General features: G+C 49.1%; 1 protein-coding gene across 1 annotated transcript; it reads right to left on the bottom strand.

The window, feature by feature from the left end:
• Positions 1–2,029: 2,029 nt before the first annotated feature.
• Positions 2,030–5,860, bottom strand: LOC140496087 (fat storage-inducing transmembrane protein 1-like). The gene is made up of 2 exons (XM_072595621.1): positions 5,136–5,860; positions 2,030–3,849 (listed from the first exon to the last, which is right to left on the bottom strand). Exons 1-2 carry the CDS (start codon positions 5,378–5,380, stop codon positions 3,090–3,092), a joined length of 1,005 nt encoding a protein of 334 aa, XP_072451722.1. The 5' UTR covers positions 5,381–5,860; the 3' UTR covers positions 2,030–3,089.
• Positions 5,861–19,733: the final 13,873 nt, after the last annotated feature.

Raw genomic sequence — 19,733 nt, 5'->3', positions numbered from 1 at the left:
TTCTACCAAATTCTGCTTTAAATACTTTCAGTGATCCATCCTCAGTAACTGTCTAGGGTAGACAATTCCACACAGTCACTACTGCTGGCAGAAGTAATTCTTTTGCATCTTAATTGTAAATGAATATCCCTTGCTTCGAGATGCCCCCACTTGTGGAAATATCTTCTCAACATCTTCCCTGTTAAGCCCCCTAGCAATCTTGTATTTTTTTCAATAAAATCACCCCTCTTTCTTCCAAACTCTAATAAATAAAGGCCCAACAGATCAGCCATTCTCAATAAATCAGATCCTTCATTCCAGGAATTAGCCTTGTGAATCTCTTTTGAACAGCAATTATATCATTTAAATATGGAGATCCAAACTGTAAACGTCCTCCAGGCATGGCTACATCAAAACAGTGTGCAGTTGTAATAAAACTTGCTTATTTTTAAACTCCCACCCCCTGAATAAAGCCCAAAATTCATTTGCCTTCTAAATTAACTGAATACCTGCATGCTAAGCTGTAAATGTTTTACGTGCTGGAACACCCAGAATCCCTCTGCACTGCACTTTTGAAGTCTCTTTCTGTCTAAATAATGTCTACATTTTGATTCCTTCTCCAACAACACATGATCTCACAGCTTCCTCCATGAAACTCCATCTGCCAAGATGCTGCCCACTCATTCCAGCCATCTCTAGCCTTTGCATATTAATTATGTCCTCATCACAACATGCCCACCCACTTCATTTTACATCATCAGCAAACAGTCCACTCTGCTCCCTTCTCCGAGTCATTAACATTGATAAGAACATGACAAACAGCAACAGCAGTAGAACATACGCCCCTCCAGCCTGCTCCACCATTCAATAGGATCATTGCTGATACAACATTCCTCACGGAGGCAAAAGTGAGGACTGCAGCTGCTGGAAACCAGATTCTGGACTAGAGTGGTGCTGGAAAAGCACAGCAGGTCAGGCAATATCTGAGGAGAAGGAAAATCGACATTTCAGGCAATAGAGCTTTTGCCCAAAACATCGATTTTCCTGCTCCTCAGATGCTGCCTGACATGCTGTGCTTTTCCAGCACCACTCTCATCTTGGTTATGGTACCGTCCACTGAGACACCAATGCAAAACACTGCTCTTAATCATCTGCCATCTCCCTGTTCCCCATTAGCTCCTCAGTTGTACTCTCCAAGAATACCACACTTCTTTTAGCTGCTCTTTTTTCTTTAATCTACTTTAAAAATATCTTGCTGTTGGTTTTTATATTTCTTACCAATTTAATTTCACAATTTATGTCTCACAAAGGCTCTGTACAATTGCAGCGAGATACTCCTGTTTGTGCTTTCAACATTTTCATTGAAGCAGCATGGTGGCTGTGTGGTTAGCACTGCTGCCTCAGGGACCCAGGTTCAATTCCACCCTCAGGTGACTGTTTATATGGGGTTTGCACATTCTCCCTGTGTCTGCCTGGATTTCCTTCAGGTGCTCTGGTTTCCTCCCACAGTCCAAAAGATGTTCAGGTTAGGTGGATTGGCCTTGGTAATAGTGTTCAGTGATGTGCAGGCGATATGGTTTAGTCAATGGGCAATGCAAGGATTGGGTAGGATGCTTTTTTTTGGAGGGCTGTTGTGGACGCGATGGGCTGAATGGCCTGTTTCCACACAGGAAGGATTCCATGATTAATCAAATTTCTCTCTTGCTACTCGCTTTTTTGTCATTTAATGCTGGTTCCTGAAATATTTCCAAACCCCTAGCACACGACTAGTTTTCATCGCTTTGCGTGCCTTAGTTTTTGATTGTGTTATGATCCCAATACATATTATGATTGGATAAATTAGATCCCAAACAGGAACCTGGCTTGATTTCTCATTTTTTGTTTTGTTTTGGTTAGTTCAAAGGTTTTGGTCCCTCACTGACACATAAGTGTGCCCCGCTGCAGATTTTTGCTTTAACAATAAAATAAAAGTTTATTGAGAAATGACAATAAAATAATTTAGACTTTGAAAACAAATTCAGAGATTTTTAAACACACAACAAAAGCATAATCGCATTAATCCCAACACAATCCTTTATAAATTGTGAAGAAACAGAACAGTTTTTGAATAGTATCCAAAACACACAGGGGTACAATGCCCAAACAGTACGTACACAAAGCTCAAACCACGGTCCTTACATCAAACACAAGCAGTTTTCAGCCAAGAGTGTGCCCGATATTAAGAATGAAATTAGAGGATCAGGATCTCAGCTCAAAGATTTAAGTAACATTTCCAAGCTTTGGCAAGCAGTTCTGGAAGGAGATGATTACTAACTCCTCAAAGTAGTATCAGTAATAAAGAAACGCATACATTTATTACTGTTGGAGGATCAGAACTGAGGGAGAGCAGCATGTTGAGGTGTCAGTGTTAATGAAGGTCTACACTGTGGAAAGGTCAGCACTGAGGGAGCTCCGCACTGTCAGAGGGTCAGTGCTGAGAGAGCGGGCACTGTCAGAGGGTCAGCACTGAGGGAGCTCCACACTGTCAGAGGGTCAGTGCTGAGAGAGCGGGCACTGTCAGAGGGTCAGTGCTGAGAGAGCGGGCACTGTCAGAGGGTCAGCACTGAGGGAGCTCCGCATTGTCGGAGGGTCAGTGCTGAGGGAGCAGGCACTGTCAGAGGGTCAGCACTGAGGGAGCTCCGCATTGTCGGAGGGTCAGTGCTGAATGAGTGGGCACTGTCAGAGGGTCAGCACTGAGGGAGCTCCGCATTGTCGGAGGGTCAGTGCTGAGAGAGCGGGCACTGTCAGAGGGTCAGCACTGAGGGAGCTCCGCACTGTTGGAGGGTCAGTGCTGAGAGAGCGGGCACTGTCAGAGGGTCAGCACTGAGGGAGTGGGCACTGTCAGAGGGTCAGCACTGAGGGAGTGCCGCACTGTTATTGGGTCAGTGCAGAGAGAGCTCTGCACTGTCAGAGGGTCAGTACTGTAGGAGTTCCACACTGTTGGAGGGTCAGTACTGAAGGAGTACTGCACTGTTGGAGGGTGCGTGTTGTGATGGGTTGGGGTTTGATACCTGACCCCCACTCGATGTCTGTTTGACCTGGGCTCTGGGTGAAAGGGGAAGCCCAGGCCCTCACTCCCGGTACAGGAGGGTATCAGAGGCTGGGTCCCAGGTGTAGCTCCTTCTGCGGGTTGCCCCGCACACACAACGCCCAGGCCCGGGGTATGGGCCAGGCCTGGTGCAGGTGAGGCCTTGTCCAGGGCAGCCTGGGGACCAGGAGCACCGGTACCAGCGGCGATAGGTGAGGTGCCAGGCGAGCTGGGCAAGGGCCGCAGCGGCTAATTTCTGGGAGTATCGGTGGAAGAAGGTCACAGAGAGGAGCAGCAGGCCATTCCAGAGCAGCAGAAAGGTGGCAGTGAGAAGGAAGAGCAGCCGGAGGGGCCCACAGGCCGTACGCCCAGTGCCCAGGTAATTTCGGAAGGCTGACAGCTCCTCGGCTAGTACCAGTGAGGCGAAGCAGAGCACGAAGGTGTCCCCAGACAGCTCATAGCCCAGCCACAGGCGGCCTGGCTCCAGGATGCAGGCTGCACGACGACCCGCTAGGCCCCAGCCTGCGGCTCTGGCCCAGGCCCAAGCTCCAGCCTCACCTACTGCCTCCTCCTCCTCCACCAACAGCAGCAGGCCCCGTGCTGCAGGCTCGAAGCATGATCCGGTCACCTCCTCGATCCAGGAGAAGGCCCGGGCACACAGTAGCCGGACACCGGCCCCCACCGCCAGGCGACTGAGGGGCTTCAGGGCTGGCAGCGGGTTGCCTGAAGGCCCCGAGCTCAGCAGCAACACATATCCTCCCACCAACAACACCGTCCAAGACCAGCAGCACTCCACCAGCCGCCTGCAGGGATGGGGGAATACAAGGGGAGAGGGAGAATGGGGGAGAGAGGGAGGGGAGAAGGGGAATGAGGGAGAGAGAGAAAGTGAGAGAATGAGGGAGAGATGGGGACAGTGATAGCGAAAGGGAGAGGAGTGAGACAGAGAGAAAGAGAGGGGGAAAGCGAGTGAGGGGGGAATGATGGACAGAGAGTTATAATGAGGGCAAAGAGATAGAAGAGGGAAGGTAGAGATAGAGGGAGAGATAGATGGGGAGAGAGCGTGAGAGATTGACAGAGAGAGTAAAAAGACCAAGGGTGATAGAGGAGGGCGGAATAGATGGATAAGGGAGAGAGGGAAATGAGGGCAAGGGGACAGTGATAGATGAAGGAAGAACAGAGATGGAGAGATAGGGTGAGAAGAGGGGTGGGTAGACAGAGGAAGAAGAGAATAGATGGAGGGAGAGGAGAGAAGATGGGGGAAGAGATAGAGGGAGGAGAGAGAGACAGAGACAGAGAGTGTGAGAGTGTTGGGTCAGGAGAGGAGATGGTGAAGAGATAGTGGGAGGAAAGAGATAGAAGGAGAGAGAGGGAAGGGAGTAAGACAGGAAATAGTGGGAGGGATGATGGGAAAGGTGATAGAGTGAGATGAAAGGACATGGGAGAGAGGGGAGGAAGAGACAGGGGATGTGAGAGATTGTTGGAGAGCGAGTGTGGAATAGGAGGAAAAGTAGAAGGAAATGGAGAAGGGGATTGATAGAGGGGGGTGGGGGGGGGGGGGGGGGGGGGGAGGTGATAGAGAAGGAACAGCCAGGAGAAAAAGGGAGGGAGGAATAGTTGGAGGAAGAGGGAAGTGTGGGTGGGGATGCAGAAGAGGGGAAGGGAGATTGAAAGAGAGCCAGGACAGACAGGAAAGATGGGGAAAGAGAGAGAGAGAGAGAGAGAAGGGGAGGAGACAGGGAAGGAATAATAAAAAAGGAGAAAGAAATATTTATCAATTATGATAACAAATCAGAATACTCAGTTGCCTGTGGTTTGGGGACAGGAAGAGCGAGGGGTTACGGAGCAGGATCACGACATGGCCCGCGCCCACCATCACCCGGCCCTTCCCATCCCACATCTCCACACCATCAAACATCTCCACACTGATCTCCACATTACCGTTCAGATAAACTACCGTTACCAGAGAGGCAGAGCATCGGGGGAGGGGGTGGGATCTAAACCCATCGAGGGGGGGGGGGGGGCATTGTGGTGGAAGAGGGTGAACCGAGGGAACAGGAGAAAGCTGTGCGAGGGAGGGTGCGATACTCACACATGGAAGTAGTTCCTTTTATTGGCGAAGATGACCCTGGGGCTGATGTAAAACTGGAGCAGAGGCCCGAAGACAACCAATGCAGCCAGCCATAGGTGGTAATAACCTCGCACAATCTGGCTTCCGAGGACTGCGGCAATCTGGTCAGTTACAAACACCAGGGCATCCCAGAGGATCATCCTGCACTTTTCTCTCTCTGCTACTGCACACGAGCAGAGGGAGTGCCAAAAGCCCTTCAGCTTCATCTCCAAGGTTCACCCATCCAGCGAAATCAGAAAGATTGTCAATGTACAGATTCTCCCTCCCTCTTTCTCTCTGTCTCAGCTAATTCCATATTCTCTCTCTCTCTCTCGATCCATTTCACTCCCACCCGGTTAATCCTCTCTCATTCCTTCTCGAGCCCCTCACTTTCTCATCACCGACTCCCAAAGATTTGTCCCTCGCCACTAACGTCCTTCTCGTAGACTCACAGTTCTCATGCCCTTGTCCTCTGCTCTTGCTCAATCCCTCAGCACAGGCACACAGTCTGACACCAGAGGAATGCGATCCAAAATAGCACACAGAGGAGAGCAGCAGCAGCTGTTCCCAAGCAGCTCCCATGGGCAATTCAGAGGGAATCCACCCTTCTCACACTGAGATAATTCCTGCCAACATCATCGCCGAGGAGGGGAAGGAACAACCCAGAGAATTGACCACACCCTCCCACCAACAGACATCACCCCCTCACTTACTCACCACCTTCTGCTGTCAGACTGGCTCCCTGAGATCTTCAAGGGGAGCGGGAGAGGGTGGGAACGGTGTTGGGAGAGGGGGTGAGTGAGCTCAAGACAGAGAAATCGACAGCTCCTCACAGCTGCCCTCTGACCCTCAAACATCTGACTGGAATTTCTTTCCTGAACTCACAAGAGCTCTGGGGGTAAACTGTTCCCTGGCACATTCACCATGGCGATGCTTGGCCAGAGCGCACTCACCAACCAATCACCACTTCTGTTTCTCAGGCTGTATAAATTATTGCTCCCTTGAGGATTTAGCATTCTTGTCACTCTCTCCTGATGAGTGCAAAACTGAAAATTGTCTTTTTAACAGTAACTTAGAGTTATAGAGTATAGAGATGTCCAGCATGGAAACAGAACCTTCGGTCCAACTCATCTGTGCCAACCAGATATCCCAACCTAATCTAGTCCCATTTACCACCACCCGGCCCATATCCCTCCAAACCCTTCCTATTCATATGCCCATCCAGATGCCTTTTAGATACTGCAATTGTATCAGCCTCCACCACTTCCTCTGGCAGCTCATTCCATACACGTACCACCCTCTGTGTGAAAACGTTGCCCCTTAGTTCTCATTTATACCTTTCCCCTCTCACCCTAAACCTATGCCCTCTAGTGCAGACTCCCCTATTTACCCTATCAATGCCCCTCACGATGTTAGAAACCTCTATAAGGTCATCCCTCAGCCTCCGACCCTCCAGGGAAGCTTCTTCTGTGATAGGAAGTGGGAGCAATTTTAAAGGAATTTTCGAGGAATGGGTGGTTAGTTCAAGAAAGGGAGTTTGGGCGAGAGGAGAGCACAGGAGAAAAAGCAAAAGAAAAAGAAAAGGAGGGATGTGAGTTGGAAGAAAGCGAGGGAGGAGAGTGTAGGGAACAGTGAGACGGTTAGGGAGAGTGAAGGGGAGAGAGAAACGGAGGGAGGGGAGAGGACAGAGCTAAAGGCAGAGGTGGGAGGAAGAAAAAAGAGAAGCTGAAGGGATAGGAGTGATGGGTCACAAGGGGGAGAGAAAATGGTGTGGGCTGAGAGAGGAGAGAAGGGAAGAGAAGAGTGGGGAATAAAGGAGGGGGAAGATACAAGTGTGGGAGTGCTGTTGTTTCAATCCCCTTCATGAGCCTGGTGCATGAAAACAGGAGGAGGCCATTCGGCCCTCTGTTTGAGGCTGCAGCCCCTCTGAAATAGTTGCTTTCCATTTAGACTGTCTGTCCATGTTCTTCTGATCCAACCTGATCTCCTCACATTTCTCCACATGAACCTGCCCACTCCCCCAACCTAACTGACAATGTCCTTTCCATTGTGGCCAAGTGTCGGACTCTCTGCAGGTTTCCCAATGGAGTGCAGATCAGTGACAGCTCGCTGGTGATTATCAGGAGAATGCACCCACGGAACCTGGTGGCTGCCTTTGCTTACCTACCTCGACACTGTCCTATTCCCCCTAGTCCAGGAACTCCCCACATACATTCAAGTCACCACCCACGCCCTCCACCTCCTCCAAGACTTCCATTTCCCCGGCCCCCAATGCCTCATCTTCACCATGGATATCCAATCCCTCTACACCTCCAACTGCTATGCCCAGGGCCTCCAAGCCCTCCATTTCCTACTCCCCCTACTTCCCCAACAGTACCCTTCCACCGACACTCTCATTCGTTTGGCCGAATTGGTCCTCACCCTTAACAATTTCTCCTTCGAATCCTCCCACTTCCTCCAGACCATGGGCACACGTATGGGCCTCAGCTATGCCTGTCTCTTTGTTGGCTATGTAGAACAGTTGATCTTCCGTAATTACACCGGCACCACTCCCCATCTCTTCCTCCGCTATATTGATGACTGCATTGGCGCCACCTCGTGCTCCCGCGAGGAGGTTGAGCAATTCATCAACTTCACCAACACATTCCACGCTGACCTTAAATTTACCTGGACCATCTCTGACACCTCCCTCCCCTTCCTGGACCTCTCCATCTCCATTAATGACAACCGACTTAACACTGACATTTTTTACAAACCCACTGACTCCCACAGCTACCTGGATTACACCTCTTCCCACCCTATCTCTTGCAGAAATGCCATCCCGCATTCCCAATTCCTCCGCCTCCGCCGGATCTAGTCCCAGGAGGACCAGTTCCACCACAGAACACACCAGATGGCCTCCTTCTTTAGAGACCGCAATTTCCCTTCCCACGTGGTTAAAGATACCCTCCAATGCATCTCGTCCACATCCCGCACCTCCACCCTCAGACCCCACCCCTCCAACCTTAATAAGGACAGAACGCCCCTGGTGCTCACCTTCCACCCTACCAACCTTCGCATAAACCAAATCATCTGCCGACATTTCCGCCACCTCCAAAAAGACCCCACCACCAGGGATATATTTCCCTCCCCACCCCTTTCCGCCTTCTGCAAAGACCGTTCCCTCCGTGACTACCTGGTCAGGTCCACGCTCGCAAACAACCCACCCTCCCATCCAGGCACTTTCCCCTGCCACCGCAGGAACTGTAATACCTGCGCCCACACCTCTTCCCTCACCTCTATCCAAGGCCCTAAAGGAGCCTTCCACATCCATCAAAGTTTTACCTGCACATCCACTGATATCATTTATTGTATCCGTTGCTCCAGATGTGGTCTCCTCTACATTGGGGAGACTGGACGCCTCCTAGCAGAGCACTTTCGGGAACATCTCTGGGACACCCGCACCAATCAACCACATCGCCCCGTGGCCCAACATTTCAACTCCCCCTCCCAATCTGCCGAGGACATGGAGGTCCTGGGCCTCCTTCACCACCGCTCCCTCACCACCAGACACCTGGAGGAAGAACACCTCATCTTCCCCCTCGGAACACTTCAACCCCAGGGCATCAATGTGGACTTCAACAGTTTCCTCATTTCCCCTTCCCCCACCTCACCCTAGTTCTAAACTTCCAGCTCAGTAACTGTCCCCATGACTTGTCCGGACTTGTCCTACCTGCCTATCTTCTTTTCCACTTATCCACTCCACCCTCTCCTCTCTGACCTATCACCTTCATCCTCTCCCCCACTCACCCATTGTACTCTATGCTACTTTCTCCCCACCCCCACCCTCCTCTAGCTTATCTCTCCACGCTTCAGGCTCACTGCCTTTATTCCTGATGAAGGGCTTTTGCCCGAAACGTCGATTTCGAAGCTCCTTGGATGCTGCGTAAACTGCTGTGCTCTTCCAGCACCACTAATCCAGAATCTGGTTTCCACCATCTGCAGTCATTGTTTTTACCTCAATCCTAGGATAAATCCCATCCAGCCCAGGGGACTTATCTATTTTCACACTTTTCAGAATTGCTAACACTTACTCCTTGTAAAAGTTAATTCCATCTAGTCTAATAGCCTGTACTCCCCTTGACAAATTGTCTTTTTCCAATGTGAATACTGAAGAAAAACATTTATTTAGCATTTATCCTATCTCCTCGCACAACTTCCCACTACTATTATTGATTGGCCCTACTGTTTCTCTCATGATTGCTTTATTCCTGATGTGCCTATAGAAAGCTTTAGGGTTTTCTTGATCCAATCTGCCAATGACTTCTCATGTCTCCTCCTGACTTGTCTTAGCTCTCTCTTTCGGTCCTTCCTAACTAACCCTAACTGAACCATTACATCTCATCTTTACATAAGCCTCCTTCTTCCTCTTGACAAGAGATTCAACTTCTTTAGTAAACCATGACTCCTGCGCTAGTCCATTTCCTCCCTGCCTGTCAGCTACATACTTAGCAAGGACACGCAATAGTTGTTCCTTGAACAAACTTAGTTCTTGATTCATGAACAGGGAAACAGCTTCCCTGCATCTTTTCTGTTTTTTCTAAGTTTTAAACAAATCACCTCTCATTTTTCAAAGCTCGAGAGAAGACAGGTTCCCCATCATCTCTCTCTCTCCCCCACACTGTCTCTCTCTCTTGCTTGATCTTTCTCTTTCCCTCTCTCTTGCCTTCTCTCTCCATCTATCTCTCTCTTTTCTCTCTCTTGTTCTTTACCTTCCTGTCTCTCTCTCCTTCTCTCTCTCTCGCTCTCTCTGTTTCTCTCCCTCTCTTGCTCGCACTCCCTCTCTCTCTCCCTCTTGTTCTGTCTCTCTCTCTCTGTCTCTCTCTCTGTCTCTTTCACTCGCTCTCGCTCCCTGTAATCTCCTGCAGTCCGATCATACCCTGGGCTTCCCTTCGGGATCTGAACATGACTGAAGTCAGCTCCCCTGACTGAATCAGCTAAAAATATCAAGGCTGATGTACCAGCCTCAAGATAGCTCAGGGGGAGAGAGAGAGAGAGAGAGAGAGAGAGCAGTACGAGAGAGGGGAAGAGATCAGGGGGTGATTATCACAGATTGACCCAGCCCCGAAATAGTACCTAGCTCATCACAAAGCTAGTGCTAGGCAAAGGCTTCATCCACTGGGACAGAGTTAACACTTTCAATACCAGGGGAGGGGAGGTGGGGATATGTCAGTGTTACTGACAGCTCACACTGAGCAGGGCTACACTCAACACAGGTATAATTACACGGAGATCATTAAAGGCTGCCATCAGTGTGTAGAATGAAAAAACAGAGCAGAAATCAATGTTCCGCTGAGGGAGTTCCGCACTGTCAGTACTAAGGGAGCGCCACACTGTCAGAGGGTCAGTACTGAGGGAGTGCTGCACTGTCGGAGGGTCAGTACTGAGGGAGCACCGCACTGTCGGATGGTCAGTACTGAGGGAGTGTCGCACTGTCGGAGGGTTCGTACTGAGGGAGTGCTGTACTGTCGGAGGGTCAGTACTGAGGGAGTGTCACACTGTCAGACGGTCAGTGCTGAGGGAATGCTGTACTGTTGGAGGGTCAGTGCTGGGGGAGCGCTACACTGTTGGAGGGTCAGTGCTGAGGGAATGCTTCACTGCCGGAGAGTCAGTACTGAGGGAGTGCCGCACTGTCGGAGGGTCAGTACTGAGGGAGTGCTGCACTGTCAGAGGGTCAGTACTGAGGGAGCGCCGCACTGTCGGATTGTCAGTACTGAGGGAGTGCTGTACTGTCGGAGGGTTAGTACTGAGGGAGTGCTGTACTGTCGGAGAGTCAGTACTGAGGGAGTGCCGCACTGTCGGAGGGTCAGTGCTGAGGGAGTGCCACACTGTCAGAGGGTCAGAACTGAGGGAGTGCCGCACTGTCGGAGGGTCAGTGATGAGGGAGTGCCGCACTGTCGGAGGGTCAGTACTGAGGGAGTGCTGCACTGTCGGAGCGTCAGTGCTGAGGGAGTGCCGCACTGTCAGAGGGTCAGTGCTGAGGAAGTGCCACACTGTCAGAGGGTCAGTATTGAGGGAGTGCCACACTATCAGAGGGTCAGTGCTAAGGGAGTGTCACATTGCCGGAGGGTCAGTGCTGAGGGAGCACCGCACTGTCAGAGGGTCAGTGCAGAGGGACTGCTGCACTGTCGGAGGGACTCAGCGTTGGAAAGCAGCTTCCAGCTCAGCATGAGACCACTGTCTCCTTCCACCCCTGCTCAGTCCTACTTCCTGCTTGCTCTGTGACCTATCACCCATCTAATAAAAGGCAATGGATGGGTACAGACCTAGCAGAGACACTGCCTCATTGAGGCCCTACTGTCTGCAGACCTGGCTGCTTGACCTTCATGGGGAGGGTGAACATTGCACCCTTTCCCCCACTCCCTTGTACACCTCCGCCACCAGCCCCCCCACCGCCCCCCCCCCCCACCCCCACTGTGGATCTCCTGATCCTGACAGACATTCCACTTGTTGTGATTGTAACAAAGTCAGCCAGCTGGACCTCATTGAGTAGAAGTTCCTTCACTGGGATGTTGATCTGGTCCAATAAGGGAGTCCTGGCTGACAGATATAAACAGGAGTGTTTGAGATACTGACACTGTGGTGCCTGACTCTGTATGAGGCAGTACAATAGTCACGGTTCATTTGTGTGTAAATTAAGAGTTACTTGGTGATGGGGTAAGAGCCTCTGTGTGGGTATTTCACCTCCAGGGGCCTGTGTAATTGTCTGTGTGCCAAGAGGTGTCAAGGGAACTTTCCTCAAAGACCTCACCTTTGCCAGCTCTGCTGTGTATGGCTGAGACAACAGTGTCCCCCTCCCAAAGTACCCTGGGAAACCCAGGTACAGCCTGTTGGATATACCTTTGTGGCAGGAAATACAAATAGCACAGAGGAGAAAAGGGGGTTGTTGCAGCTGAGAATTACAAAGCGCCAAAACATAATTTTTGATTTGTTTAGAAACTTTTCATCATATTTCTGCCTTCAATATTTCCCAGTGAACATGTCTAACCATGTTACAAATTATTGTGTTTCCCAATGCGTGCGTGAACAGCGCTGTCTGTAATTTTCACAGACCACATCTGGAGTATTGTCTGCAGCTTTGGGTCTGGAAGGACAAACTGGCCTGGAGCGTATTCAGAGGAGGTTCATGAGAATGGCCCCAGGAATGAAAAACTCAATATATAAGGAATGTTTCAGGACTCTGGGTTGATACTCGATGGAGTTTAGAAAGTTGAGGGGGGATCTAATTGAAACATTCAGAATACTGAATGGCCTGATGTAGCATTGTTCGGAGAGACGAGGAACCCAAGGGCAAAGCCTTAGAGTAAAAGGAAGACCCTTTAGAATGGAGATAAGGAGAAACATCTTCAACCAGAGAGTGGGGAATCGATGGAATTCACTGCCACAGAAGGATGGGGAGGCCTGGTCACTGAGTATATTTAAGATGGAGATAGATAGGTTCTTGAGTATTAAGGGGATCAAGGATTATGGGGAGAAAGCCAGAAGAATGGGGTTGAGAAACCTATCAGCCATGATTGAATGGTGGAGCAGACTCGATGGGCTGAATGGCCTAATTTCTGCTCCGATGTCTTATGGTCTTATAGTATAATTCTAATGGAGTGAAATTATTTGCATTAATTTATATCATTTCCACTGGTGGGATTTCAGGATTGAGAGTCGTTGTTTTACAAATACTATTCCAATGTTTTCTCTTTGACCACTAAATTACAATCCCATTTTGGGGAGGTTAAGGAGCCCTCAGTAAGGGAGACTTGAGTACATAAACACCACAGTCCAGAAGGTGATGGAACAGGAATGGAGTGAATGATCCACATTTTTATTTATTTATAGATCATCCAACAATGTGTTTCAAAGCAAAGTGCCCATGAATTGTACACCTCGAGCTCCCAATGGATTTGACTCACTCTGCCATTCGTTTTATGAGGACAGCATCTCACCCTCAAGCTCCCTGAGAAATTGTGACCTTTGTGCACTCATTATACTTTAAATTTAGAGAGTTATAGGGTCATAAGGCGCATCTGGTCAAGCACTTAAAATGCCCGGGTCTGGTAGGCTGTGGACCATCTATGAGTGAGTGGGATGAGTGTGGTTTGGTGTTTGTTGGTCGGCATAGACATAGTGGGCTGAAGGGCCTGTTCCTTTGCTTGCTCTGCTTCAAGGAAAACAAGCCCAGTCTATCCCCACAACAGACCTTCATTTCCAGATAACTGAAATAATTCCACAGAGGCCGGTATTCTGTCACCAAGTCCTTCTTTATTTACACGCACCCCCCCCCCACCTGAAACTTCTACCTCCTGCCAGCACTGTCCTTCCTTCAGCCATGTCTCAGTGATTATAACAATGTCATATTCCCACATCCTGACCAAACTCTGAGATCACCTACCTTACCACTCAGGCTCCTTGTACTAAAATAGATCCAATGCAGCTTCCCGGCCTTCCCATGTATTTGTCATGTCCACATCTTCTCTGTATTATGGCCTCGTCTCGTACTCCTCAATATCTGATTGAACCATGTTCTTACGTTTACATCTACTCTGTGCTCCACCCTCCTGCCAAATGAGTGTAAAACATTCCCTAACAGCATAAGCAAACCCCCCCCATCCCAGCGAGGATATTGAACCTATTCTGGTCCAGGGGAAACCCTGTACATGTCCCACTTACCCCACAACCTGTCCCATGGACAAGACTCCAAAACCCTCTCTCCTACACCGTCCCTTTACGCACACATTCACCTGACCTATTGTCTTATCCCTATATGCAGTGTGTGGCACCGGAACTAATCCAGAGATTACAACCTTAGGAGTCACCTCAGTAACCATAGTCCCTCTTTCTAATCATAACAAACTACAGAATAAACCACAAAAATAAGGACTTTACACTCTGTCTCCCTCCTGGTCCTACTCTGTGTCCTGAAAGCTGGTTCCTAAGCAGCCAATCACCCCACTATTTCCCTGTGGGACTTCTCCATCTCCTTAGTCAGAATGAAGTTTATTTTTCACTCTGGTCAGTGTAAGCTTCTCTCCGCACAGACTTTGCTCCGAGACCCTGACTCCCAGTGAATATCCCTACACTGTGGCTTTTCTGAGATCTCGCTCTCTGCTTTGTACCTGCTGCTGATACTGGGCTTCAGGTCATCCGTGTTAAAGACCTTATCAACTCTTAACCAAAGAAACACATATTCCCCTCTTCCCTTCTGTGAATTCCAAGCTGCTCCGAAATCTCTGAAACAGTTTCTCACTCAGGCTGTGCCTCACCCAGGCTGTGCCTCACTCTGGCTGTGCCTCACCCAGGCTGTGCCTCACCCAGGCTGTGTCTCACTCAGGCTGTGTCTCACTCAGGCTGTGTCTCACCCAGGCTGTGTCTCACTCTGGCTGTGTCTCACTCAGGCTGTGCCTCACCCAGGCTGTGCCTCACCCAGGCTGTGTCTCACTCTGGCTGTGCCTCACCCAGGCTGTGCCTCACCCAGGCTGTGCCTCACCCTGGCTGTGTCTCACTCAGGCTGTGCCTCACCCAGGCTGTGCCTCACCCAGGCTGTGTCTCACTCTGGCTGTGCCTCACCCAGGCTGTGCCTCACCCAGGCTGTGCCTCACCCTGGCTGTGCCTCACCCAGGCTGTGCCTCACTCAGGCTGTGCCTCACCCAGGCTGTGTCTCACTCTGGCTGTGTCTCACCCTGGCTGTGCCTCACCCAGGCTGTGCCTCACCCAGGCTGTGCCTCACCCTGGCTGTGCCTCACCCAGGCTGTGCCTCACTCAGGCTGTGTCTCACCCTGGCTGTGCCTCACCCAGGCTGTGTTTCACTCTGGCTGTGCCTCATCCAGGCTGTGTCTCACCCAGGCTGTGCCTCACCCTGGCTGTGTCTCACCCTGGCTGTGCCTCACCCAGGCTGTGTCTCACTCAGGCTGTGTCTCACTCAGGCTGTGCCTCACCCAGACTGTGCCTCACCCTGGCTGTGTCTCACCCTGGCTGTGCCTCACCCAGGCTGTGCCTCACCCAGGCTGTGTCTCACTCTGGCTGTGCCTCATCCAGGCTGTGCCTCACCCAGGCTGTGTCTCACCCAGGCTGTGTCTCACCCTGGCTGTGCCTCACCCAGGCTGTGTCTCACTCTGACTGTGTCTCACCCAGGCTGTGCCTCACCCTGGCTGTGTCTCACCCTGGCTGTGTCTCACCCAGGCTGTGTCTCACCCAGGCTGTGCCTCACTCAGGCTGTGTCTCACCCTGGCTGTGTCTCACCCTGGCTGTGTCTCACTCTGAGTGTGACCTCCTTCCTGATCACACAAAGTTTACTGTCACAGAAAGTTCGGGCTGTGAGGTTGCACAACAAATGTACTGAGAAGATTTGAGCCTCCAGTCTCTTTGGCCCAGGAGGGAACAATGAATACGGTGGATTGTCATTCCAACAGACAGTAAGCTGTTCTGAGAGATTATGGAAATGTACTTTTTTCCCTTCTCATTTAGTGTCTCTTGACTCTCTCTGTTTTAATCTAGTCTTTCTTGCTCTCTCTTTTTTTCTATTAATGGGCCTGACTTTTCTTGAATTCATGCAAATTCTTTTCCTGTTCCTCTGCGTCTGTCTCAATCATTAAGTTTCAGTTCTTTAGGCGATAGACTTGTGGGTCCCATCATTCACTAATGTCATGTTGTCCCTGCTGTTAGTAACTCATATTCCCATCAATTTACAGCAGACAGTTATTTGGAGCTTAAGGGACAGAATACATTCTTACTGTCTAAACACGGGGTGCCACACGCACGATTGATCATCATGGTGGTTGGAGCTGAGGTCCTCCAGAGGTTTTAATAGAATGGTGAGTACAAATAAAAGGTTGCTTGGTAAGTACTCACAGAAAATCTGTAAATAATAAAAATGTAGTGGGAGTAGTGTGAGACTAACATTGACCCTTGGGTGACAGTTGAGTTAACTTTGAAGAACTTTAGCTGATATTGTGGATGTCAGCCTTAATTCAGACCTTTGAATGAGAGATTTGTGAGTTCAAGTCTCACTGTGGAGACCTGGCGCAGGGTTTCTGGTTGGGACAGAGACACACAGTTCAGAACCAATTCAGAGTCCTGATACCATGTCCAGCAGTCAGGCACAGATCCTGAATTCCACAGGATTGGCCAAGTCTGGGGCTGGTGGTGGGCTTGGTAGCCAATAACTGGCAGTCAGCATGAGAAGAAAGTGAGGCAGATGGAAGTTGTGGGTTTGATTTAAATGGCAGGAAGAGGTGAGGAGGGGGAAGAGGAAGTGGCCACGTCCATGTGGCTGGGCTGCCCCTCTTGGAAGCTGTATGTTAAAAGTGAGGGGTTCTATTTGCAGAGTGCGGCAGGAGCTGTACAACCTGATAGCAGGTGCCTGGCTGGAGATGGGAGGAACTGGTTCTGGCTGCAGTGTGATACCCAGGCAGGAAGCTACCAGATCTTGTACCCCCACATCCCCCCCAGCATTCAGACCAGCTCCACAGTCAACAGCTACATCATACCCCGAAACATGAGCACAGGACAATCACACAGATAGGATCAAAACCCAAGCCCTCACACTGAGGACTCATATAGAGGCTGCATCTCATGGAGATAAGGTACTGACTCACAGTGAGCAGCGTGTCCTGGTCTCTCCCTCCCTGTTATCCTTGCAGGCTAAGGGAGTGTAGAGTGCAGATTTGAGTTGGTTGTTTGAAGGATTAGAGGGAACGCAGGAATGTTTCACCTAGAGGGTGGTGGCATTCACCTCCTGGTTCAGTGGTTGATGAAAACTGCACCTGGAGCTGCCCCGAGGAGCTGGCAGTTCCTGGTTCGAAACCAGGAGCTGGTCAATGGGATTCGGATGGAGAGTTAGTTTATCCAGGTAATAGCAGCCATGATGGGCTGAAGTCCTCCTTCTGTTGTGTAGGGTTTCAATAGCTCCAACAGGGATGTGCCACTCATCATTCTTGGGGAAGGGCTCTCATTGAACTCTGCTGATCACCATCTTTAAGATGTACGGGGATGGTCTGCTTTTTTCATTTTTTATGAACACATCTGAACAGATTTTGGATATAGCACTTAGGAATAAAGGAATCAAAGAATATGGGGACAACTAGGAACAGGCTATTGGGTTGGAAGATCAGCCATGATCCTAATGAATAGTGGCCAAGAGCAAATGGCCTAATTTTGCTCCTACTTTCTATATTTCTAGATTGCCTACAAACTTCTATGCCATTGATTGGTCAATGGTCATGATGGTACCAACGTGGGTAGACTGATTTGGGGCAGGGCTATTTTGTGGCCTCTAGTGATCCACTGCAGGAAAGTGTTGAGCCGATCACCAATATGGATGAATGTGCCAACTACTGAGGTGTCATCATTATCAGCATTGATCATCTTCAGCACTCCCCCTGTCCCTGACTAGCCCACTTCATGTGAGACCATAAGAGGAGATCTGTGGAGACATAGCTATGAATAAAGGTCACCATGCCTTTCCTGGGCGGGGTCTACTTTCAATTTTGATTGTGTACAATGATAAGGTCTAATTACAATGAAGACTTTGAGCCATGATCCCAGATCTACGAGTGTTCGTACTTTAATGGCCAAACTAGAGAAAGGATCATAGAGCCAAAAGTAGACCATTCAGTCCATTGAGCCTGCTCCACTATTCCAGCTCATGGCTGATCATTTACTTTAACACCATTTTCCTACATTGCCCTTACATGCCTTGATGACATTAATATCTCAAAACGCACTGGTCTCCGTATTGAACTGATTCAATGACTGAACCTACACAGCCCTCTGGGATAGAGTATTCCAAAGGGGAAGGAATGGATTTTAAATTGGGAATTTGAAAACACTCGGAATCTGTGTGCCACAAGGTGTTCTAAAAGAGCTGACTCATGAGGGAGAAGATGCATTGGTATCAATTTTCCAGAATTCCCAAGATTCTAGAAAACTTTCATCAGACCAGAAAGCAGCAAATATAACTGCTCTGCTCAAGAAAGGAGTGAAGCAAAAAACAGGAAATTCAGGAAGACTTCGCATGATGTCTGTCACAGGAACGGTGTTAGAATTGATCATTAAGGAGATTATATGCGGATTGTTGGAAAAACTCTCGGTAGTCAGGAAGAGTCAATATGGTTTCATGGAATGGAAATTGTGTTGAACCAAATGTTTAGAATTCTTTGCAGGATAACATGCACTGTGGATAAAGAGCTACTCAAGGTGTTGTCTTTAGATTTGCATTTAATGTGCCACAATAAGAGTTATTTTTGAAAATTAAAATTCATGTATAAGCAGTAACATACAGAGGAACCTCAATTATCCAGCATTCGGTTATCTGAATATCAGATAATCTGGCAAGATTGCAAGGTCCCAATGCTCGGCTAAACTACGTTATCCGGCATTCGATTACCTGGCATTCAATTAACCAAATGAAATACTCCCTAACGATGTCCTTTGGATAATCGAGGTTCCTCTGTATTTACATTGATAGAAGTTTGGCAGGCTAGGAAAAAACAAAGTATAAAGACATGATTTGGAAATGCTGGTGTTAGACTGAAGTGTACAAAGTTAAAAATCACACAACACCAAGTTATAATCCAACAGGTTTATTTGGAAGCACTAGCTTTCGGAGCACTGCACCTGATGAAGGAGCAGCACTCCAAAAGCTAGTGCTTCCAAATAAACCTGTTAGACTCTAACTTGGTGTTGTGTGATCTTTAACTATTTAGAAATGGATTTTTGTCTGATAGGCAGGATGAGGTGAGTAGCGATGATACTGAGCGGGTGGGCGAACATCTGTCTGATGAAGTATAATGTCGGAGAATGAGAAGTTGCTCACTGTCTCGGGAGGAATAACAAATCCTGAAATACTGAGGGGTTTGGGTGTTCCAGCACTTGAGTTGGAAAAAGCTGGGATGTAGGGACAGCTTAGAACCAAGAAGGTGATTGAGATGATGTCTTTTCTGGGTAAGGAGGTTATGTTTCAGTTAAACAGACATTGGTGAGACCACATCTTGAATACTGTGTACAGTTGTGGCCTCCTTATTTAAGGAAGATTGTAAATAGACTGGAGACAGTTCAGAAAGTTTCCTACTTAAATACCTGGAGTGATGGGATATTTTACAGATATTGAAAGGATTCAGAATTAGGGGACATCATTTTAAAACTGAAGGGTCACCTTTTTAGGACAGAGCTGAGGAGCATTTCTTTTCTCATAGAATCCCTACATTGTGGAAGTAGGCCATTCGACCCATTGAGCCCACACCAACCCTCTGAACCACATCCCACCCAATCCCTGTATCCCCATAGCTAACCCCTCCTAGCCTGCACAGGGAGAATGTGCAAACTCCATGCAGATAGTCACCCAAGGCTGGAATCAAACCTGGCACCGTGAGTCAGCAGTGTTAACCACTGAGCCACCATGCCATGGGGTTGTTTACATTTTAAACCAAGTAGGCTGATTGATTACTCAGAGTGACGCCCTGAGAAATTATCCAGAGAGTGGGCTGTTTTGTTGAGTTGAGGTAGGTGCAGTGTGTGTGTGTGTGTGTGTGTGCCTGTGTGTGTTTGTGTGTG

Source organism: Chiloscyllium punctatum, chromosome 25, assembly GCF_047496795.1.
Source record: "Chiloscyllium punctatum isolate Juve2018m chromosome 25, sChiPun1.3, whole genome shotgun sequence".
In the NCBI taxonomy this organism is placed as follows: Eukaryota; Metazoa; Chordata; class Chondrichthyes; order Orectolobiformes; family Hemiscylliidae; genus Chiloscyllium; species Chiloscyllium punctatum.
This window is presented reverse-complemented; position numbering and strand designations above follow the sequence as displayed.